Consider the following 24378-nt stretch of genomic DNA (forward strand, 5'->3'; position numbering starts at 1 on the left):
ACCTACAGAATTTACATCAATGAAAACTTGCTCCTAAATGCTTTTAACATCAAATGCAGATTCCCAGGCTGATCTTGAAGCATTTTTAAGATATTTTTTTCTGTACTGACAACATGTGGCAAACATTTTTGGCATACAGAGAAATACCTGGCAAGTGCTCACAGACCTTAAAAGAAATGGCTACTGTGTTTGAGCTTTGGTCACAGTTCAGACAAAAAAGAAGGCACTGAAGTAAACTCCTGAATTGTTTTATACCCTGGACTGCTTTAAGACTTTGTCATGAAACAGTGTTCAGTTCCAGCATCTCTTTTGCAATGCCTAAGACAACAGCTTGCAGTTGCCAAGGAGAGCACCATGTCCTTGTATGTAGATGCAGAGCCCTTTTGTCCTCTGGTGGGACTTGGGTGATGTCTCCTCCAGCCAGTGGGCTGATCTAGCTTCTAGCACCTACCTCTGCATGCTTCACTTGGAGACCTTCTACATGAAGGGGTTTAATTCAATCTTCAGTCAGAGGCTGGTCTGAATCACGGCCTTTCTCTTACTCCTTTAATTCTCTTACAGCTGAAGCACTTTCGAATTCTGGGCTGGGCCCCGAGACTCTAACTTGGTACCAAATTGGCAGAGAATGAAGCCAGGTCCTATCCCAGCACATATGCAGAGGAAAGTGCTATAGGAAAGGCTGGACAGTAGGTTTTGGACTGCATTTCCAATGCTTGTCAAAACACTAAAGCATCTCACAGGAGAATGTGGGGTGGTTGTCCTCAGATATTTGGGCTCTGCTTCAGTTGGGGAACTCCCCCACTTGCGTGATTAGTGTTTGTGCACCCCCAGATGTTGCTCATCACCACCTTTTCTCCTCTCCCCCAAGGCACACACTTTCTGCCTTCTGATTTCACACATGAACTCCCACAACTGCTGCTTGCTCCGAGATCTCCCACACTTAAGAAGACATTGGCATTTTGGAAAAAAAAACAACAAACAAACCCACACTAATCTCATTCTGAGGATTCTTTATTGCTTTGACAACCTCATCTTTTCAGTAGTTTCCCAAGAGCTTGCGAAGGAAACCAGGGAGCTGCTGATTACACAACATCTTCTGGAATCGAGTAAATGCATGCCTGAAGTCAATGTCATGTCCACTGGCCGTTTCCCTGTTAATGTTCATAGTTGAAAGTGGCCAGAAGAAAAGAATATGGTGTCATTGAATGGTAGTCATGGGAGCAGCAAAATGAATGGCATGAGTGAGCTACTGGTGCCCTCATCCGAAACATAAGCCTAGACAAACCGTCCAATTCAGCTGGACCTTCCCAGCTGCACCTCTGAAGAGAAGAGACGGGGTGACTGAGGCTTTCACCATGCTGTCCGTCTGACATTTGCCCAGGGAGATTTCTTCATTCCCTGAGCTTCTTTCACCTCACTCCACTCCAGCTTGGTGTCTGGAACCTCATCTTCAGGCTCGGGATCTTCGCGGATGGCTCCCTCGGGTGACGCCACAATGATGGGCAGTGGGCCCTGCTCCTCCCGAAACTCTACAACGTAGAGGTTCTTCTGGTTTGCTAATTGCTGGTGAGTCTCCTGTGGGGACAGGAGGAACAGGAAAAAGAAAACACAATTAGAAAAAGTTTCAGGCTAACAAACATCACAGGAAAGGCTGTTTTGTTTTCCACTTCTGGCTGATCCCTGTTTAAATCATACCTAGATAACATTAATCTCAGGAGCAATGATGCACCATGTTGGTTTACTTGAGGTCAAGCTTTATATGGTTGTGCAGGCTAGAAAAAAAAAGGTAATTTACTAATAAACAGTTTCAACACTGCATAAATTAAAGGACTCATCAGGTACATCCTTGTGGATTTCAAAAGAGCTAATAGCACAAGCAGCAGGAATTCAGGTAGCTAGACTTCTGATCTTCCAGCACTATAATGTCACCCTAGAGCACCTCGCTTCTGGAAGGGTTCTGGCTAGAAAAGGTGCATCCTGCTAATAAATGTGTGTGTTGGCATGTTAGTAACCTGTAGCACCAAAGTGCAGTATCGTGCCATCATTCTGAGGAGGAGAAACACAGATAATCCTGCACTGTCAAGAACAAAGCAAAGGAAAATAAAACAAAGATCCTTTTCACACATATCCAGCTGCTGCTGGACAGAGATGGATGGTAGATGTTATCTGCTGAATTCCCATACAACAAACTTTCCAGCACTAAATTATACTTGCCATTAGGCTGTTTTATAGTTTCATATGAATACAAATTTTGCTTTGACAACAGTAAAGCGCTTGTTGCTGCTTTAACAGATAATTTTAGCTACTAAAATCATATTAATTCAACATTATTTTCAACTGTACCTCATCCCCATATACAGGTTGTTTTGTTAATGCTCAGATTCTACAGAATGTTTACTGGGACCAAGGAAACTTTTCCCTTTTAGGGCAGACAAGAAAGCTGTCAACTGCACATCTTTAGGAGCAATGATCTATACAGCAGGCCCTTCTTTCATTTCTTCTGTGGAAGACTTCTCAGAGACAATGCATCAAAAATATACGATAGACTTCCTCAGGTCTGAGTATCCTCAGATACCGAAGAGTCTCTATAAGCATCTCATTGGGCAAAGAGAATTGTAACTGCCTCCTCTCCCGAGACTAAACTGAAAAAGTTGGCTAGGACAAAATGACAAATTTGACAACTATAGCCTTGCAAGCAGATCCGGCCACATTTAAATATTGGGAATGTAAGTAGCTACACCCTGGCAGCTGCCAAGACCCTATGGCCAAATGAGACAACCAAGAATTTCCAAAGGACTGACTCATCCTAAGGCTGGTGTTCAAACTAAGTTAGATGAAATGCTGCATGCTGGATCTCTCTGTTAACTACAGACAGCTGACTCAGGCAGAGAATCTGCATTGCGAGCACTTTATGTTAGAGGAAATGACATCCCCTCCCTGATTTATTTCAGGGATCTTAGTTACACTAGCGATAGAAGCCGCTGCTATGTTCAGTCCTTCAGCAATGAAAACCTAGTATGCAAACAAACAAGCAGCAGGAACCAAAGCAAGGCCACAGTTTCCTCTGCCCATGCTTTTTAAAATGTCACCAAAAATCCCACAAATGAAAGCTCAGAAGCTCAGATCTCCCTTGGAGGCACTTGGCTGTGGAACGAAGAGAGTTACTTACTGCTGCTCCTGACTGGACAACTTTATACAGCTCCTGCGGAGGAGGCATAGTAGGAGGAAATAGTCACATAAGGATTTTGTTTGTTCTTGGAAAACTTTCTCTACTTTAAGACTTAAATTCAAACTGTGTGGTTGACCACAAATTATTATGGTATCAATCATGGTCTGTCCCCTGATCTAACAACAAGACTGTTGACTGTACAATTTACCTGTTCTGTTAAGCCTTTAAAGAGAGCTCTGGTGATGTTAATCAAATTTTTGGAACCAGAAACCTTGGCGTACATGTCTTTAATGCCAATTAGTTTGCAGATGGTGATGATAGCTCGGTGGCAACGAAGACCATAGCCTGGAGAAAAAAAAATACATTTAAGTGTAAGCATACAACTTAGTTCAGAAAAAACAGATCTAAGACCTCTTCTTAACCATCTTCATTACCTATTATGTTAGAACACATTAACATATCTTAAAAATGATAACATAGTGTAAATGTACCATTTTCCCCAGTCTTCACAGCCATGCTAACATAAAAATCATATTCTTTCTATATTAAATATTTCCTACTTAACGTATTGCAAAATCAAATGGAAAATGTCACCATCTATAAACTCAAAACAAGAAAACGTTAAAAAAATGCAAACCCCAGGTCTGGGTAGCATTTCTTAGTAGAGCCACTGGCACCTTTAGAAGCGTTTACTGTTGTTCACAAATGGACAACTCACACCTCACCTCCCCAGGTAACATTCACCAAATGTAAGGCAATTTTCTTCTCCCACTTGGCAGACAAATAAGAACCTAGTATTCCCCAAAACTAAAAATCAACAGAAAAATGAGGCAACAAGCTTACTTAAGAATATTAAAATGAAATGTTTAAAAAGAGAGAGGATGATCTGGGATGATCTGCTCACTGGGGTAACAAGACTGTCTCTTCTAAAGAGCAATACCTTCATAGCTTCAGACCTGCTTTCTCTGCCATTTCAAYTGACCAACTACTGAGCGACAGCTTCAGTAACTCCTAATGATGGCAATCTGAGTTTAAAGTCCTGGTTTAGATACATAGTAGAGAGGTGTAAATTGGTCTCCTACTGTGAAGTTGCTGCTCAAAACAAATGACAGGCTTCATGCAGTGCTGCCCTTTGGACTCCCTGCTCCCTGGTACAAAGGAGAAGGGCCTCGCAGTAGAAGCAAAGTGAATAGGTCCCAATCCCAAGGAGGTCGCTGCTGGATCAGAGAGGCCAGCAGTGTCTTCCTAAAGCCCGAGATTGTGCTCAATACCTCTGTCACATGCAGCACAGAAATCAGGGAGGGCCTGGGGAGGCAAAGGAAGGTCCAATGTTGTCTGTGAGCAATAAGGCTCCAGCAGAGAAGTCTGGCCTGAAGACAGAGCCACTGGGAAAGGGGTTGAGCACACACTGGCACTGGTCTCTCTTGCTGCCTACAAGCCTCTGGGTAGCCAAATAAAACTTACCACATTTTTATTTTATTTTACTCAGCTCTTGGTAAGCAAAACTCTGAGCAGCTGAGGTGGGACTGGTTGAGGAAGGCATCATTGCACCCACTTATACCAAATTCACACTCTGTAGTTAATCTTCAAAATGTGAACTTGTTACGTGCTGCCTGACCTGCTACACATCCTGGGCAAGATACAACAGCCCCTAGACAACAGCCACAAAGAAGTCACGCTAGTCCTGTCCACGTTACAAAGGCCAGCAGACTACTATATATTGTGTAAGCGAGTGGAGGAGATTGCCAAGGTACTGTGCAGAGACAGCACTTCCTTCCTTCTGGCCTCAAAAAGCGGCATGAATTACATTCCATTACTACCTTAATGGCACGACATGAAGGACTGGACATGGAAATGAAGCGGATAACAGATTCTTGGGAGCTAATGCTACATTGGAAAGACAGTAAAATAATTCCACTAATTCTGGAAGAAACAATTATTTTAATTAAGCTTGAAGAACAAGAGAGTATTCCATGAAAGCAAAAAGAGCATTCAAAAAAAGCCTGGGGTGTGTGGAAACCGCTGGTGAAATTAGAAAAGGCAGTAACAATCACAATTTGGAATTTGTAGGGGAGTGGGAGGGAGACACAACTATATTCCAAATCCCACAAACGCATATAGGTTTGCATCTCATTTGCACCCATCTCCATCCTAAAGCGTTCCATTAGCTCAAATGCATAATTACGTTGCACTAGCATTAATTGCAAATGCTTTCTTAGACTTGCTAGATTAGGGGGTTATTTTTTGGAGAGTCTAGTTTTGCTCTCTCGCTCCCCAAGGAGACTTGTTTTATGTGGCCTAGCTCTATTAATCTTTAAAAACGTGTTTGTGATAGTTGTAATGTATTTTACTTAAAAGCTACAAAGACAGCTTACAAATTAGTCCATTCTGCAGGACAGTCTTGTTGCTGAGTAAATGAAGAAAAAATAACATATTCCAGTGCTGCATGCTTTACTGTGCCAATATTTCCCTTATTCTTCTAACCTGTAATTGGTAAACAAACTATAACCCTCCAAAGCCATTTATTCTGACATTTGAGAAAAATATTGTTTTCTATGCTATGAGACACAATCAAGTTTTAGACACAATTACATGTGAACGATCTCTGAGAGGCTGTTTGTCAAAGTTTCATTTCCAGGGACTTAAAGCATTTCATYTTTGGTCTTCTGCATCTTTGCTGTTCTCCCACCTTAATTCCATCAGGCTTCTGTAGATTTTTAATACATGAAACTCATCAGCCAGCAAATTAGTCAATCAGTCACTGAACAACATTTATTCCCAATACAAAAGCAAAGGATTTCAACTGCAAACTCTAACTGTGGAGAAAAAGTTGTGCTCAGACATTTTTAACTTGCCCCTGGCACTCATGCTGCATTACTGCAGTTTAACCAGTGAGGCCTATAAAAGACAATAGAGACATCTAAATATTACTGAAAGTTTCTCGCACTGAAAAATACACACGGGTAACCAAGAGAAGACTCATTTAAAATGTATTCCTCCTATGAACTAAATTTTCTGAGTTATCTCTATTCTAAACGCAACCCGTTATGAGTAAACTATGGTAGATTTTCTGGGTAGCCAACTAACATGAGTTTGGAAATAGAATATCCTCTTTAAATCCACATTAAGGGACCAGTCTACTCCAAATTAAGTTCACATATAGACGTTCACATTACACAGCTCTTTAAACCTGGATTTGACTTGTCTAATATATTGTCCTGACTGTAAGACTGGGGTATCTTCCGTTTTACAGAAATGATGAATAAATTCAAGAAAGGGACACTTAAGGGTCACCTTAGCTTTTCTATTAAACCATTAGGCTTTGTTGTGATTATTTGTTGAGATAGCTGCCTGAGTCCTACGTACAGGAACTGGGAACAAGCCGAATATAGGAATCCACCAGCTGTAATTAGGCAAAGTGAGAGGCTTCAGCACACAGCACTGTACCGCTGCAATGCCACCAGCAAACAGGAGGAGTCATTGATACTTTAAAGGAAGAGAGTCTACATATACCGCATCTAGAGACAGAAATAGGAAGAACAAACTGTAATTTCTCATTGAGTACGGCTACAAGGTAGCGGTGCTGGGCTTCACAGCCCCCTAAGTCCATTTGACAAACTGGTTTGCATTTCCCTTTATTAATTGACGTTAGGAACTGATGTACACTGCTCACAGATGCCTCGGTGTGGCTAGCGGGGTACTCTTGTGACTGCTTTGAAGTGTAAAGAACAGTCACAGATGAAGATTAAGAGCTGTCCACACCCCAAAACACAGCATGTTTTGCAGCGCAGGCAAGCAATACCCTGGGCAGCTTTCAGCCCTCCAGCACACGCTAGAAATAGGAGCGCCCTGGCATGGTGGCAGACACAAAGCCCAGAGCCCACAGCGAGCCCGCCCGGCTCAAGTTAAGTCTTGTTCTGCAACATCTCCACTAGTCACGTAACTGCTAAATTACAGCCAGCTCCCTCTGCTACCATGAATCTGGCCTTTACGGTGTACCACAGACCCCAAAGCCTGGCAGGGATTAAGGCAAAATCAGGAAGGGCTTTATCTAGACCGCCCCTACAAACTCCATTTTTGCACAGACRTATGACTTGGAACATTATGAGGACATAGCGATGCATCTCTCTGTCTCCGTCTCTCACACACACACACACACTCAACCTGTAGTACTGATCCGTTGTTACACTTCTGAGTGAGCCCAGTGATGCCCCTCCAAAGCATACTGGACATGAACACGGATTTTTTTCTCAGATAACATCAAACCTGCTTCAAGAAATAAGAAATGCAGGACCTATTCCATCAGTTAAACAGGAGGGAAAATATTTATTATGTGGAAAAGGGTTTCCTGGTTTTAACTGGCAGCTAGGGAGGACAGACGAAGACCCGAAGGACTGGTATAGCTTTCAAAACAGAAAAAGGGGGACTTGGGACAGTACAGATCAGTCAGCTTAAATTCAGTGCTCAGACAGGCACAGAACATGCTATTATCAATCAGGTTTTAGGTGCTTGGAGAACTGTCCAAAAATGCCCAACACAGATATGCTCAATGTCAAACTAACCAGATTCCCTTCTCTGGCATGGATGCTACCTTAGGACTAAGGTGCTAATGTGACAGAACTGGATTTTATATTCCGACACAGTTCTGCATGATTTTCTCACAAAATAAACAAGGGAAATAATGACCATGCAAAATCATCATTAAAGCATGTGTCCCCATTACCAGCAGTCTGCTGCCAAGCCGAGAGCATTCCCCAAATAGGATCCTACTGAGGATCTCTTCTGGCTTTAGTTCCTGCTAATACCTTCACTAACAACTTGAATAGTGGAAAAGAGACTGAAAAAATGGGTGGAGGACATTAACTCAGGAAAGGCTGCAAGCACACTGGGGGTGAGGAGGAGAGGTCAACATGGGCCTAAAAAACTGGAGACACAGTTTGAAGTGAAAACACTGAAATTTAACAAAGATAAGTGCAAAGTGCTGTGCTGAGAAATGAAAAGCACAAATACAAAATGGGAAAGACTGACTGAACAGCAACAGAAAAAGGACCTGGGGGTGGACCAAAAACAAAACAGAAATCAGCAGAATGATGCTGCTACAGCACATTCAAAGCCTAGAACAAAATGCAAACTAAATATATTTTTCCAAGCAAGATCAATCAGTGGTCTTCACACATGATGTTCAGTGTGTAAGAGGAATGAACAGTCTTACTGGGCAGGGTAAGAGTAGTATGTTAGCTACAGATAGGTCCTCTCTGGAAAAAAAGAGAAGGCAGTGGAGAGGCAGTTTGCTTCTTAAAGCCAACAGTAAAATGGCAATAAAAGGGGACAACAGTGTGGTGAAGCGATATTAGTTGTAAGGTGGCCCTGGCTGCTCTTGCTTCTGAGGTCCAGGAATGGAACACATCAGACGAGATGGGAAGGAATGCCTTATTCTGTGTCCTACTGCAAGAAGGTAACAGCATCTAATGAGGACCTTCCTTTGCCATTTAACAGCAATAGCATCATTGTTTGTAGGTGGATGGTCAAACGTGTAGTTCGGTTGTGTTACTCCTGTTCTTTGTATGTTTTTGCTTTAATACATTGAAGGCTAAATTGAAGCTTGTTAAAACTGGYTACCTTAAAAATCACAGGCCAAATTATTTATGACCTTGAGGGGTCATTAAATGCAGAACTGCAGAAACTTAAATGAGAAGACAATCTGACTCGACGCCTGCTGCTTTGAGAAGATTTTTCTAAGCCCACGCTATCACTTTTCCGTCACACTGATTAAAAAAATCCTTATCTCAGAACCAAAATAATGTCATCTAGTAAAAACTGTATTGAAGGTTCGTAGCAATTTTAGATGCTTGCAAAATACATATTAAAAACTCTGAACATTAATAATTATATTCTCATATTATTAACATGACAGTGCAGAACAACAATATTAGCTACACAAAATCAAACGCTATGTCCAAAGTGTCAATGCTTCAGCTTACTCAAAGGTTGCAGAAATTGATGAAATAATTAAGTAACTGAACACAATGGCAGTTATTTCTGAAAAATTATCCCAGGTCTCTGACTCATTATGAGCTAATCATTAAATGCTCTTGCAATTCAGGTCTTACCATAACAAAACTAAAATGATTTATAAAGGATCAGTCACGCAGCTGAATTTATTTCCTGTTTGCATGTTAAAATTACAGGACCAATTAGGACATTCAGCTGCAACTAAATCTGTTCTCTGTGAAACAGCCACTACCTACATCTGTTCTGAAAGCAAAGTTATGCTAAATGAGTTGAATCAAACACTTGTACATAAAAGTCTAGTTCAAAGGTTCATGCAAAGAAATGACCTCGTATCATCACTCAAGCTCTTTAAAACACAAGTTGCCTAGAAGGTAAAATGAACCACACCCAGAACTGCAATGCATTAGAAATAAGCTAACCTTTAACTCTAAAAACTGCTTCATATGATAAAGAGTTTTTACGATGCAATCCTGAAAAGCACGATGCCAGGTTACAAGGTTGCTGTGAACGTATCCCCAGCATCGCCAGCGGCTGGCAAAGCACAGATTGCAACAGCTCTGAAGGTGAGGAAAGGGATAGTAGAAAATCAGCACTGCATTCCCCGCGTCTTCAAAAGGTCAGCGCTTGAGTGGAAGCTGGTGGAGACAGCACACACACAACTGAGTGGCAACGTCTGGTGGACTGTGCATCTGTTTGGCCAAAATTGTGAGGTGAAAGCTGCCACGGTCCTCCCTCAATTTCCTGCCCACTAACACATCAAAGCTTCCCCAAATAAATCTATATGGCTGTGGTCCAGGTTCCTTTTCTCTTGAGTAGGAGCAATGGCAATGATGGGAGCCTGTGCTTGGGCAAGTACATGTTCCTCATCTCTACATACTATAAATTGTATGAGTTCCATCATCTGGGAAGGAACGAGACATTCCCTTTTATCATTTACCAGGAGATAGTCCTCTGAGAAGACAGACAATCATCTGAGTGTTTGCTGTGTCTTGCTGGGACATGCTGGGATGCCATACTTCACAACTATCAACAGTGACTTAGTACCACTGTGGACTGAAAATACTTTTCTGAAGTACTTTTAATGGACTGGTAACCATATGGAAGAACAGATCAATGAGCCGAGAGCCACCAGGTGTGGACTCAGTACTACTTGTATCTAACCTATGGGAGTCTAAAGAAGCATCTGCCCTTACTACRATTGGGATCAAAGTGAAGGTGAACAGCTTGCAAAGATAGAGAGATGAAASTCTGCTGCTACGCAACAGCGAGATGGTCTTTGTACTGGTCTGGTGCAGGGCAAGAAGCTAGGGTAGAGAATTTCTCTAGACAGCGTATCAGTTTCCACACTGGGAGCTCTTGGTAGGCTTTTATTTTAGGGAAAATAAAGCAGTAACGGTTTTGATGGAGCAGCAGGTTGGATGCTGTCCTGGTTCCAGCTCATGGCCACAGGTAGTCTGAGACAGCGGAGGGAGGATTGCTGCCCACTCTACCCCAGCGTGGGATTAGGAGGAATGGGTACATCAGTGGGGCTTTGACAGATGCTGCTCTTCAAAAGGCATGGATCTGAGGCACTTGCACTCTGATTCACATTTGAAGCACTCCCAATATTGCAGACTAAAATATCTCTGAACTTTGTCTTGAAAACAGTGATTAAAAAGGTTAAAAATACTGGAATGAGTCTATCAGTTTTCCACAACATGCATGGGATTATGGTGGGAATAAATGCCTGCAAGATACTTCTAAAGGCCTTTGCCTCCAACATTTATGCTATTAGAAGGAGATTAAACTTTTCCACATTTAAAGYAATTTAGAGCAGGCGGAGCTACATTTTGGAAACCTGAGAGAGAAGAAAACAAAGCACATGGAGAGACACGGACTGGGAGCCAAAAGGAAGGGGAAGCAACAAGGGTAAAAGAAAACCAGGAATTAGAGCATCCACCAGTGGGAAAGGGAGAAAACTTGACTGACAAAAACAAAAACAAAGTCAGCTACAGCAGGAATTTCTAATGAAACACAGTGGGTTGTCTTCAACGTTTAAGACATGATAGACTAGAATCAAATGATATGTCTCTGAAGTAAATGAACATTGTACAAATTTACCATCTTCAAATAAATACTAGTCCATAATTAATAAAACTTCAAAATTTCCAGGCAGCTTTAGTTACCTTTGTTTTGCTTCTTCATGCGGATGGTTGTCCTTTTAAATTTCACACTAATGTCATGGTAAACTGGAAGGGAGGAAAAAAAAAAGCATTACAGTATAATTGTTCCTTGTAGAAAGCCTTTAAGCTAGCACACCTAAGGAGTACGTTTCTTTTTCAGAACACTGAACAGGAAGAGAAGGGTTAATCCAGGTAAAGTTCTGGAGTAGATTAAGACTGTTTACACACCTGTGAATATTACTTTACTGTTCCATAAAAAAAATAATCAGGATTTACTTGGAAAATCTGAAGTATGCATCTAATCATCCTCATTTAACTTTGAAGAGAGCTCACATGTGAGGCATTTGAACATTCTTCCTGGTATTTACATTTTCTAGTAATTCAGCCTTTAACCTAAGATTTCCCCTTAGGCTTCAGTGTTCTTGGATTTTCCATACACGAGAGTTACCATTTCAGCCGTCTTTCTGCTTCATAAAGAACCCCAGACTCATTTTTTGGTGCAATGTTGTTATATAAGAATTTCTTAAGAGCCTGAAATAACTAGGTTCCCACTATGCATTAAGTATATACATTTTAAACATGGTGGAGGAGGGAGAGTGCAAGGGAGATAAATCTCTCAATTTAATATTTTAAAAACAACAGCTTATGTTATGAAATGGTAACACAACTTTTCTTCAAGGCCCTTCCTGTAATTGTTGGTACAAGTCTGAATGAAAGTAAAGAGTAAACTGCACATTCATCCCAGATAATGGTGACTTGTTTTACACAGAGATTGACAGACTCCGTACTCTGACACTACTGCTGTCTAGCTAAAATAGTCTGGGGCCAAGATCTCAGATAGCATGCTGGAGAAACAAAACGACGCACAAAGAATAATACAATGCATCAGCCCAAAAAGGTTTTAGTTAACATCTTTTCATGCTATACAACTAGTTGCAACTAGTTCTTGTTTGTATATTCAGTACTTATTGAAACTTAGAGAAAGAGTCTAAGAAAAATCATAATACTTACTTGTGTGGTTTTGATACAGCTCTATAAAATGTAAACAGCGTATCGCTTTGTTCTTTGCCTAGGAAAGAAAGGCACAAAATGTTTTTTTTCTAGAATTTTTCTGCAAAGCATCTGGAATTTACTTTTGTTCAGTTAACTAGACAGAAAAAACAAGGAAGGAACCTCAAGAAAACAGATTAGCCATATCTAATCCACTCAGTTTATGGACATCAAAATGCTCTATTCAAAGAATGATTTTCTCCTAACAGATTCAACATTTCAAAAGGCTTCTTAATCTAGTAACAACTGTATCAAACTTTGTGTATTTTACCATTGCTATTGAGCATTACAACACAAACTAGAATAATGTAGATTACAAGTAATATATTGACATCTAAAGGAGCCTTAATAAACTCATTATGTGTATATAAGAGAAAAATTCCCTCACAATTATACAGGCATGCCTCGGAGATGTTGTGGGTTCAGTTCCAGACCACTGCAATAAAGCGAATATCGCAATAAAGCAAGTCACACGAATTTTTTGGTTTCCCAGTGCATATGAAAGTTATGTTTACACTAGACTGTAGTCTATTAAGTGTGCAATAGCATTATGTCTTAGAAAAAAACCAATGTACATACCTTAAATAAAAAATACTTTATTGCTAACACATGCTATCATCTGGGCCTTCAGCGAGTTGTAATCTCTTTGCTGATGGAGGGTCTTGCCTCAATGTTGATGGCTGCTGACTGATCAGGGTGGTGGTTGCTGAAGGTTGGGGTGGCTGTGGCAATTTCTTAAAATAAGACAGCAATGAAGTTTGCCGCATCGATTGACTCTTCCTTTCACGAAGGATTTCTCTGTAGCATGTGATGCTGTTTGATAGCATTTTACTCACAATAGAACTTCTTTCAAAATTGGAGTCGGTCCTCTCAAACCCTGCTGCTGCTTTATCAACTAGGTTTATGTCATACTCTAAATCCTTTGTTGTCATTTCAACAATGTTCACAGCATCTTTCCCAGGAGTAGATTCCATCTCGAGAAAACACTTTCTTTGCTCATCCATAAGAAGCAACTCCTCATCCGTTAAAGTTTTATCATGAAATTGCAGCAAGTCAGTCACATCTTCAGGCTCCACTTCTAATTCTAGTTCTCTGCTGTCAGTCTGTCCTTTGAGGCCAGGCATTGACTTCTCCTCTCTAGCTATGAAAGTCCTAGAGGGCATCTTCTTCCAACATAAGGCTGTTTTGTCTTGAACACTGAACATCTGTTGTTTAGTGTAGCCACCTTCATCAATTCTCTTAGCTAGATCTTCTGGATAACTTGATGCAGCTTCTACATCAGCACTTGCTGCTTCACCTTGCACTTTTACGGTATGCAGATGGCTTCTTTCCTTAAATCTCACGAACCAACCTTTGCTAGCTTCAAACTTCTCTTCTGCAGCTTCCTCACCTCTCTCAGCCTTCATAGAATTGAAGAGAGTTCAGGCCTTGCTCTGGATTCGGCTTTGGCTTAAGGGAATGTTGTGGCTGGTTTGATCTTCTATCCAGACCACTACAACTTTCTCCATATTAGCAATAAGGCTGTTTCACTTTCTTATCATTTGTGTGTTCACTGGAGTAGCACTCCGACTTTCCTTCAGGACCTTTTCCTTTGCCTTCACAACTTGGGGAACTGTTTGGSRCAAGAGGCCGAGCTTTTGGCCTCTCTCGGCTTTCGACGTGCCTTCCTCACTAAGCTTCATCATTTCTAGCTTTTGATTTCAAGGAAGAGACGTGAGACTCTTCCTTTCACTTGAACACTTAGAGGCCATTGTAGGGTTATTAATTGCCCTAATTTCAATATTGTTGTGTCTCAGGGAGACACAGACTAGGGAGGCCCAAGGAGAGGGAGGCAGATGGGGGAATGGCCAGTCAGTGGAGCAGTCRGGACACACACAACATTTATCAATTAAGTTCGCCGTCTTATGTAGGTGCAGTTTGTGGCACCCCAAAACAATTACAGTAGTAACATCAAAGATCACAGATCACCATAACAGATATCATAATAATGAAAAAGTCTGAAATATTGTGAGAATTACCCAAATGTGACACAGAGACACAAAGTGAGCACATGCTGTTGGAAAAATGGCACCGATAGACTTGCTTGACACAGGGTTGCCACAAACCTTCAATTTGTAAAAAATGCAATAACTGCAAAGTGCAATGAAGCAAAGCGCAATAAAACGAGGTATGCCTGTATAGGTATGAGCAATAAACAAGCAAAGGAGGACAAGCATAGGCCATAAAAAGAAGGAAGAAATCTTTTTTTAAAAATTATTTTTAAAAGCACTTTTTCTTCTTCCTACTTTCAAAATACCACAACACGAAATCAAAATAATGGGGAAAAATACAAAAATTATCTGAACACTTTGTGCGTACAGATTATGTCAGAAAACAAGTGAAAAAATGAAGTGTGTATTAACAGAATCTCATTGCATAGCAACCTCATTACATGTACCAAGATGGACAAATCATGTACATGGACATATCTGTACATATAGACAACGAAAGATATTGAATATTTCCAAAAATGCATAGGTATGAAATATTTGTGCTTATTTTTAATCAACATACTTTCCGTAAAGCATTCATCCTGTCACCTGCTTTTCCCAGTGCAAACCCTGCAAGACAGAAAAGAGTCATTTTATTACTGAGAAATGCACCAGGCAGGACCTTGAGAAAGCCAATTGGGGGGGGGGGGGAGAGAGAATTTTCACAAACAAGTTTAGTCCCTGGTATTTCCACTCCATTGCACAGATCATCCTCAGAAAATGGCTCAGAGAAAAAAACATTTAATAGAAAGCAACAACTTAGCTGTTACAAATACCTATCAATTGGATGCTGATTGGCTGTATCAAACAAAGATGAGTAAGGTTTAAATTAAGACATTTCTTTTGTGTATTTGTTCCAAATAATTGAATAACGGTGATCACTTCATCCAAAAAAGCAGTCTTCTGCCTAGAAGGAAGGAGAAGGAAGGACAAGAAGGAAGGCGATGCAGATATACCAACTGCATCTGTACAAACAGCGGCTCCAAGACCCAAGAGACAAAGACGACTGGGTTTGTATTAGCAAAATAGAGAATGTGAAAACCAGGTTTTATGAACAGAACAGTGCATTTGCAAAAAATACATGCCTGAAGAACAGAGGAAAACTAGACTGTCAGCTTGCAAACTGGTACTTGATCCTCTCTGACCTACTGATATTTACCAGGTGAACTGTGGTAGCGATGAAGAGATAGCACAGCAGCCTCAAAATATTTGCAGTTGGCTCAGGGCAGGGCATCAACTGACCATGTTGAGTGAACAGGAGGATGTGACAACCACCAGGATCAACTCTGTAGTCCACCAGTGTCAAGACAGATTGACTTCAAATCGCTTAACTTCAAATTGGTGGATTTAGTTTTTTTGGTTTTTTTTTGGTCTTTCTGTTGTTGTGTCAGCTGGGACTGTGGGTTACCTCTGCCACGGAGCCTAATCCAAAAATCAACAGGCTGTGACCCGATAGCCAACACTGACTCCTTAATTTCTTGCAGTCCTCAGCAGAAATGGGCTGGAAGAGATCTAGGAGAGCAACAGCATTGTGAGTGATGCGGTGCTACGGGCGGAGAGGACAAGGCAGCAAGCCTGGGGGCTGGTGTGGAAGCAGCAGACAGTCCAGGGCAGTGACTGCCTTTGGCCTCCACCCAAGGCAGCTTCTTCTATGCACTCGCCAGGCTCCCAGAGGCAATGCAGCTCTATCACCTCCTAACTCCTATGCAAGAAAACACAAGGAAACTGTCCTATTTTACACACACACACACACGCACGTGTGCACACACACACACACAGAGCACATTAACAGAGTACTAACACTGTGAAGTCAAACATTCAGAATAGAAAATGCCAAAAATGAGGTCGCCCGGGCAACCTCAATTCAATCATTCAACAGATATGCATTAAAGTGAGCCTTTAATAACATGTTGACATATGTTTCATGAAAAAGCCTTTCAGAGAAGAGGTAGGCAGCCTTTTTCAGAGCCATTTTTTTCTGCAGGAGAACTACACCTTCCTCTACATATATATTCCCTCTTTCCCTCCAAACTGCAGTCAAAATTCAGCTTGAGGCAAACATCTGGACTTGAATCTTTCAAATAGACAAAGTTCTGCAAAACTGTAAGCAACTGGAAATATGCTTGGCTTATTAAAGCTTCCACATACGTCCCATAAGCAGTGGTAGCTACTCAGCTCATAATAAAAGGAGACTGTTTACACCCAAGAGGTGAATGCTTTATGAATGCATATACATCCAAAATAGAATTTACTCTGCTACAGTCACATAACAATGCAAATGCAATTTCCTGTCCTCTGTCATCAATACAATGCATCCTCTTTTCCTCCCTCCTGATAGATGCATATGACTTGGATTGTTTGCCTCAGAACTATTCACTTTTTTTTCCCCCCAGCTGAATCTCATTTTCATTCTGCATAGCTTTCCTATTTCAAAGTCTGTTTGAGGTCTAACAGGAATTTTAATGCAGATTGGGGTTTACATCCTCAGGAGAATGTACAGAAAACTATCTCCTTCAGGAGAAAAACTTAGTGCTTCATAATCAAGGGTGCTTCTTAAATAAAACTTACCCTGCAAAAAAATGACTTTTAACTCATGGTATTTGAAAATTGAGTGAAAGATAAACACCATTTCCTAAACAACAGAACTGGAAACATGTAAGAAACTCAGTGCAGTGCAGGGTGGCTGTATAGCTCCTTTACAAATCACTTCATGCTTAAGAGCTGTTAGCACTATCTTTTATAATTCTGTCCTCACATCCTAGCCCACTGGCTCAGAATCCGACCCTTCTCCAACCCTGGCTACCAAAAGCAAAACATGTCCTGTCAAATAAAGGATGCCTAATAATTTTTGTAACTGACATAATGAAACGCAGGACCTCAAAGGCACAACTGTGGGGGAAATTTTCATTTTTTTATTTTTTAATGGGACCTGCTCCTTCTCTACATGAGAGTTCCTATCAACAGCGATAATTGAATCAGCTAAGATGGTGGGGAATTTTTCCTGCAACTCTTTACTTTGCACGTAACCCCTTAAGAAGCTGCAGGATAGTGAATTTTTGTTCTCCTCATTGAGTAAAGAGCAATTCTGACCAGCTCAAAGGCTCCTCCGGCCAAGATTGTTACGCACTTCACTTGAAGAAAGAACCATGACTACTTACTGCAGCATTTTGCAAACTTCTGGGAAGGGAACACTGTACAATATGCCTGGTCTCAGCCATCTATGTCTTTGCTGTGTGCGAGCTTGCTGACATATGAAGCAATACTACAGTGTCAGCTGGGACCCTCTTGGCAGGATTGGTTCATCCAAGTTAGACGCTGCACTGAGATGGTTTGATTGCTTCTAGAGATCGCTTGGACAAAGCTACTCTGCAGCATAGTCATGCCTAGAGTTCCCTTCCAAGGAAAACAAAACCACACTGAATCCCTCTGGCCAGTATTCTTTCTCCAGTCTTTGCTGAGAAAATAAAAAAAAAGTCTCTATTTACAGCTGGTGTATTAGATCCTTCATAATCTCATGTTTCTTTTGATTTGTCTCATTTACTTCATGCAGTTGACAGCATTTCTATGGTTAGACTTCATATCAGTGGCTGAAGAGACCTTTATAAATAGAAAACCTACAAATGGGTCAGGCCATGGATCACTCAAGTTACTATGAGACTGGACTCAAAAGGCCACGAGTATTCTATTTTTCACTAGAAGTCTCAATAAAATATTTATAGGAAGCTGAGAAAGTGCATTTCTTATGACTGAACTTCTATAAAGTAAGGAAGTTTCCTGAAAAGGCTCAATGTTAAAAGAAATTTTAGGGTCTTCTGATTTGACAGATTTATTACAAATTTCTGAATCAACCATCCATGCTAGCTGAAACTACCAGTGAACAAGCCTTTACTCTTAAACTAGAAACAATAATATTTGCAAGGTATTACACTGAGGTCTAAGGTGTCAGCTAGTTAAAAAACTAATTCTAGCTAGAAAATAACCCAAGGAAAGGGTACAACCAGTCATACTGTCCTTTGCTGCAAAGTGATCACAGCTGTCAGGGCAAAGGAAAAAAACAACAAAACAAAACACCAAAATACTCCAACAACTTGAAAGTGATTCTCAAAACCAGAAAACGAAACCCACACCTACTGAGTCCCGTTTCCTCATTACTCTACCTGCTCTACTAACTATGGAGGCCCACGTCCAGTTTAGTCAAGGGGATGAACATCTCCCTGGGCCTGTCAGCCTGCCTGCGATCCCAGGCACCTTCTGCAGGCGCCCGTCTCTTTGCTTTACCTGAGAGGAGACAACCACGCTCTGCAGCTAGGTGCTTTGGGTTAGGTGGAATGAATGCAGATTTGCACGGCTGAATACCATCCCGCTTTCAACTGTTTTGAGCATACACATTACCTACAGCAAAATGAAACAGTGTACAGGAAAGCCTACACAATCCCTTCTGATAAGATCTGCCACTGGCTGGTTATATCACTCTAGAATTAAATAAATATTGTTTTTAACCACTGGATAGGATATGCCCCAATCCTAATCACATATTATTACTTTTCCCATTATCTTTTATACAAAATAAAGTGTCCCAGTGAATACGTACACAATTTGATTATAAAGCATACATTTATAGATGAATGCTCTCACAATTCTTACAGGTATTTCAGTACTGCCTAGTGGAAAAAAGAGTAAATTTTTTTTTGCAAAAAGAAAATGTGTAAAATATCCCTTTAAATCACCATGCCTCCTAAAGTCTTATTCCAAGCAATGATTAATGTGGTACCTTTCACACACATTAACTGCACATACCTGCAGCCCCTTTTCCATTTCCAATAGCAACTATGGCACGAATTGATTTTTTTCTGCCTTCCTTTGCTTTCATACAAAACACATTTTTCACCTGAAGAAAGAAATACAAAGCAGCTTGTTATGACACAGTCCAACTGTATTTTTTTCAAGAGTCAGTTTACTAAAGACATTAGAGGTTTATGATGAGACCTCACAATACATACTGCCTTTGTGAATGAATATCATTTGTAGTGGGATGCTGACTTTGAGGCATTAAATATTTAAATGCTGCAAAGAATCTATACTCAGATACGCAAAAAATTATTTCAGGGCAGTTTCACTAAAATATCCCCTCTGTTGTGTTTATCTGCACAGCAGATATCCTCTAATGCCACTAGTTTCAAGTGTGATTTTAATCGTGATGAAAAAGCAGACAGCAAGGAAATAAAAGAAGAGAAATGAAAAGTGACATTAACATCCCCCCCAACCCCCTTACATTTTAACACATTTTAGAAGCGCTCTCAGGAATTGCTCAAGGCAGGTTGTTGTTTTACATGGGTTAAGGCCTGGGATTCAAACCTGCTGCAGACAGCAGAAGGCATTGATTTGTAGCTCTCCTCATTACTGAGATGGCAGCTGCTAAAAAGATGACTTCATTTAAGAGAGGGGAAGAAGAAAAATGGTATCTGATTCCTGGAACCAGAAATGTTAACTGAAGCTCTGCAATAATTTCAAACAGAGATGCAAGAAAGCCATTTAGGTTGGAGTAGGGGGTCACAACAGTACCTGGGGAGCCAGATGGCCTTACGGTTAGTATTCTGGAAAGCTAGATTTGCTTCTGGCTCTCTCCAGTCTTTTAATCCCACTGTTTTATAGTCTTCCCCCTTTAAATGGTCTAATATATCATTTGAGATCCTTTGTCTATTTAGCTGCTGCTCTGGTTTCCTTGGTTTTGTTTACATACCTACCTACCTACATAAATATATATATGTGCTAAGATATGTGTCTCAGAATTTCTAGTCAACATACACAATTTACTTCATGGTCCATTTCTGTCTTTCCCCTCAAATGTATCAAGGACTACTTTCCTGAAGCACCAATACGATTTCTGTAAATTATTACAATAACAGTTAAATTAAACATGCATTGTTAATACATGAATCAGGCAGTGTTCCCCCCTTTTCTCCATGTATAGTTCTTCAGTAAGCTAGTTTGGTTGTAGCACTGTACATTTGTAAGTAGATTACCACAAAATACTTGGTCACGGCTTAACCATTCTTGTTGACATACACAATAAAAAAAGTCCACTGACTTCACTGGGTACAGATTAGGAACGAGTACTTCCGAAAAGTCCTGCTCTTGTTTTCATTAAAATACAGATGCTGTTAAATTCCAGATGCACATATGTTCCAGAGAGTGCTTCACAGAAATACCAGCTTTGCTACTTGCTTATTCCAAGCTATTTTTCTTTCAATGATCTTGCAGCTTACAATAAGGAGCTAAAAAGCAAGCCCCCAAAGATATAAGTACCTGTGAAAACAGCTTACTTACAGAAAATGTGTAATGATGGAAGATAGAAAAGGGATTTAAACAGAGTGATGTTCTCTCCAGAAGCATCAACAGTACACTGTTTTTGCTCTATGTATACTTGTGTCTCCAAACACCAATGTGAATAGGTACTTGTACAAAACCAAAAGAAGCAGCTGGCATGCAAAACTGTCAAAAATAAAGGACATCATCTCTGTTGRAATCTCCTTAAAGCTTATTCTTCTCCCTCTCCAGAAGGTGGCAACAAGGACACGCGCAATGAGCTTCTGCAGAAGCTGCCTTCCAGAAACTGCACTTGTCAGCTGTTTCTGAGCAGCTCGGAAGGAAAACGTGTTCAGTCACCCATCACCATCGGTGCTATTGCATCGCTCTTCAAATGCCACAAAGGCCTTTCAAGCTTGCTCATGTGCACAGGCAGCTACGACTGCTGGACATGGGTGTCCTCCGATCGTCCCCCCACCCAGCTCCGGGCCACCTCACGTTGAAGAGCTCCTTTGGAGCGTGTTCAGCGGTGCTTCCCTTCCTGCCTGGAATTAAAGCCTGTAGCCCAAAGCATATCATTAAGCTGCAACAGAATTAATTAATACACAATTAACAGCTTGTCACTTTTCAAACAGCATGGCCTCCAAAAAGCGACTGAAACTAAGGCGCAATTACCCTTATTTACTAGATTTTAATTTGAGCCAGATTTAAAGCCTGCTTTTTAAATTCTCAAACAGATGCATGTTCAACCTTAATCACAGCGTACCTCAAATTGACTGTCTCCCTGCATCCACCATTCAATGCTAACAATTTAAACGCGGCTTTCTTTGGAGGGCTGGGGGAAGAACAGGACCTCTGAAACAGGGAACGGAAGCACTGCGCACACTTATTCAGAGGAGAAGAGGAGGAACAGAAAGCAACAGTTTCAAAGGTGGACGCACAAGAGTGCAAATACGGAGGCTGCAGGTGGGGGGGGGTGGGGGGGTGGCCAAGGGTTACCGTGATTTCAAGCACTCATCAGCTCTGGGCCACCCTCCTGACACTGCTGGTGTCTAGGGGACAGTGTCCATGCAGGCTGACCCTCTCCCAGGGTGAAAGCTCCTCTGGTCCAATGCTTCTCTACGGTGCAAGGGCAGAAAACAGGGCTGAAAGAAAAGTGCTTCCATGCAGGTAAGCCTGGAGAGGCTCAGGGACACAGCTAAAAGGCTTGGGATGCCAGTTATTCAAAAGACCTGAATATTAGAGCTGTATCTCTCGTGTTAGCTCAATCATGCCCTTAACAGCCTTCTCTTCTCCATGAAAAGCCAAAAGCAGAGCAGAGATACGACCCAAAGGCTTTTAACCATGGTTACAGAACCTCTCCCAGTTATACCTTAAACCTACAGTAGCAAAAATTTCCATCAGAAGTTGCCCAAGCTAGCTGGAGGGCTCAACTAGGTTTGCAGACAAGCGGCAAGTGTGTCATATGGGTTCCCTAAAAGTGTGCACACGGTGGGCAGCGGCAAGGGCAGCRCTTCAGGAGAAGTCAAATTAATCTCTCTGTTGCTAAGATTACTAAGATGTGACCTTCTCAAAGACCAGTCACCCAGCGAACTTATCAGTCCACACCATTCAATGTATGTACTCTCCCTGTCTTGGCTACTAGTTTGAGTAAATAAAGCATTTCTCTCTCACAGAATCTGATTCACTAGCTGTAACCTCTGAGCAGCTGGAAGCATAGGACAGATTAGAACCAACTATCTTGTACATCACGTATATCAAACCCCCGATGACAAAGTAACTAGAGATGCAGCAATACCAAAATAACCCGGACGCCCCCAGCCCTCACTCAGCAATACAGATGAAGGTACCACCCTCAAATTCTACTTTACCAGCAGGCCAAAATGCCGAGAACTCCCAGAATATCAGGAAGAAATGCTGTGTACAGCCCTGACCTCTCCTTGTCTTCTGCGACAGGTTGCTTCAGGTGCCAATAGCAGAGCTAGAAATTGCCGACATAATTTTCATCATCCGTCTACAGACACTGTCAACATCATCCAGGGGAGAGAAAACTTCCCAGTAGTTCTGAAAGCCCAGTCTAGAGCTACAATACCCCCAATATACATTTTAGCCAACATCTCATTTGAAGTAAATTATTACTCAGAGAATACCACATATACCATGTAATTTTTCAGTCAAGTATGTCAAACAATGGATCTCAGACACTGTAATTTCATGCAGCATTTCCCTTTCACAAACCTTTTTTGTGCCATTTGCAGAAACAATAGCTGGAAAACAATTTCCGAAGACTTACAAAAAGAAATGAAGGTTTTGGATTCTGTGCATTAAGGAATTGTATTTTTGCCACAAAAACTACACTGTGGTTTTAAATATGATTATCTATGGTGAGGCTACCAAGATTAATTCTGTGCTTTTAAAACAAACATCTACTAATGGGTTTCTTGCTACTTCATGGAAAATTGAAGCTATGGCCTTGCATTCTATTATATTAACAATCTCCTGTTGCATCTGGACAATTTATTTTTGTTTAGTGGATGCAGAACAAATGACTACAGTGATGTGGTTATCTCTTTTCTGTGTTCATACTCCCTACAGATAGCTCTCCATAGTTGCATGTACTTTTGAAACAATCCACGTATTAAGTCGCTGACAATCCACTCAGTGATACTTAAGGTCCTTCACATCGTTTTGGCCCAACAAACTTTAGTTCTTCTCAATTTACTCCTGCTTCCCTCATGCCATCATAAAAGCACTGCTCCTTAGGCAAGTCGTTTCTCCACGGCTTGGTAAGGAAAGTCATCTAGCATTTAGTGCCCCCGTCCCTGAACAGTGCCAGAACAGAGAGTCCCCCAGTTTTTGCCAAGGGCTGGATTCAGAATGACCAAACCAGTACAGGTGACATTCAACTGCAAGAACACAACCTTCAAAAGAAGCATGCTTTAATGCAAATGGGTGCTTGGAGAAAAAAAGGGAAGAACAAGCAAACAACCAGACTCACTTGGGCAGAAGCTGCCAGCTTTAAGAAATTACAGGTCTTGCATGAACTCTTGGCACATTGGGACCCAGATATGAACTGCCAATACTGTGATACACTTCTGTGAAGTATATCCAATCTCAATGTAATTGAACTAAGAATAAAGTCTGTAAAGGACTGGAGATAACATTCAGAGATTCAGATTGATTCAAGATTCAGATGAGAGCCCAGGATGGGGCTTCATTTACTGCACACTATCTTGACTATCAGACAAAATTATTCCTTCTTGAAGGCTCTCATCGCTATCTTGATTCTTGGGAAAATATCACCCTCCCACTTTTCAGAATACCCACTCAATTAGTCTAGTACCTGGAAATATGCTATTTACGTTGATTTATTCTGTCTTAGGAAGAACCACTTAACTATTTTTAGTACACAAGTGTTAAAAAGATCTTTTGTCCTCTCTTCTTCCCTCCCTTCCCACACTCCCAGTAAGTTAAAAAAAAAAATTCAGGAAAAAAAGATGATAGGCAGTTCTACCTACAATATAACAAAGAGTGAGAGAGAGAACCCTGGACTAAAACAGCAACGTAAAATGATGTTGACATCAAAGGACCAGGACATAGATAATACCAACATCCCCAGTACTTAGCTCATGTCATGCTAAGCTCTGTA

General features: G+C 41.1%; 1 protein-coding gene across 1 annotated transcript in view; it reads right to left on the minus strand.

Moving 5' to 3' along the window:
• Nucleotides 1–993: 993 nt before the first annotated feature.
• The window catches only part of MRPS5 (mitochondrial ribosomal protein S5), a 63355-nt gene continuing 39970 nt past the window's right edge, over nucleotides 994–24378 (minus strand). The window contains exons 6-11 of the mRNA XM_026080671.1: nucleotides 19221–19311; nucleotides 14947–14993; nucleotides 12355–12412; nucleotides 11347–11409; nucleotides 3378–3514; nucleotides 994–1575 (exon numbers count right to left, since the gene is read on the minus strand). Of these exons, the coding sequence (XP_025936456.1) occupies nucleotides 1351–1575; nucleotides 3378–3514; nucleotides 11347–11409; nucleotides 12355–12412; nucleotides 14947–14993; nucleotides 19221–19311 (621 nt within the window). The 3' untranslated portion in view covers nucleotides 994–1350. The remainder of the gene's footprint in view (nucleotides 1576–3377; nucleotides 3515–11346; nucleotides 11410–12354; nucleotides 12413–14946; nucleotides 14994–19220; nucleotides 19312–24378) is intronic.

The sequence above is a fragment of the Apteryx rowi genome, unplaced genomic scaffold, assembly GCF_003343035.1.
Source record: "Apteryx rowi isolate R43461 unplaced genomic scaffold, aptRow1 scaffold_53, whole genome shotgun sequence".
NCBI classification, from domain to species: domain Eukaryota; kingdom Metazoa; phylum Chordata; class Aves; order Apterygiformes; family Apterygidae; genus Apteryx; species Apteryx rowi.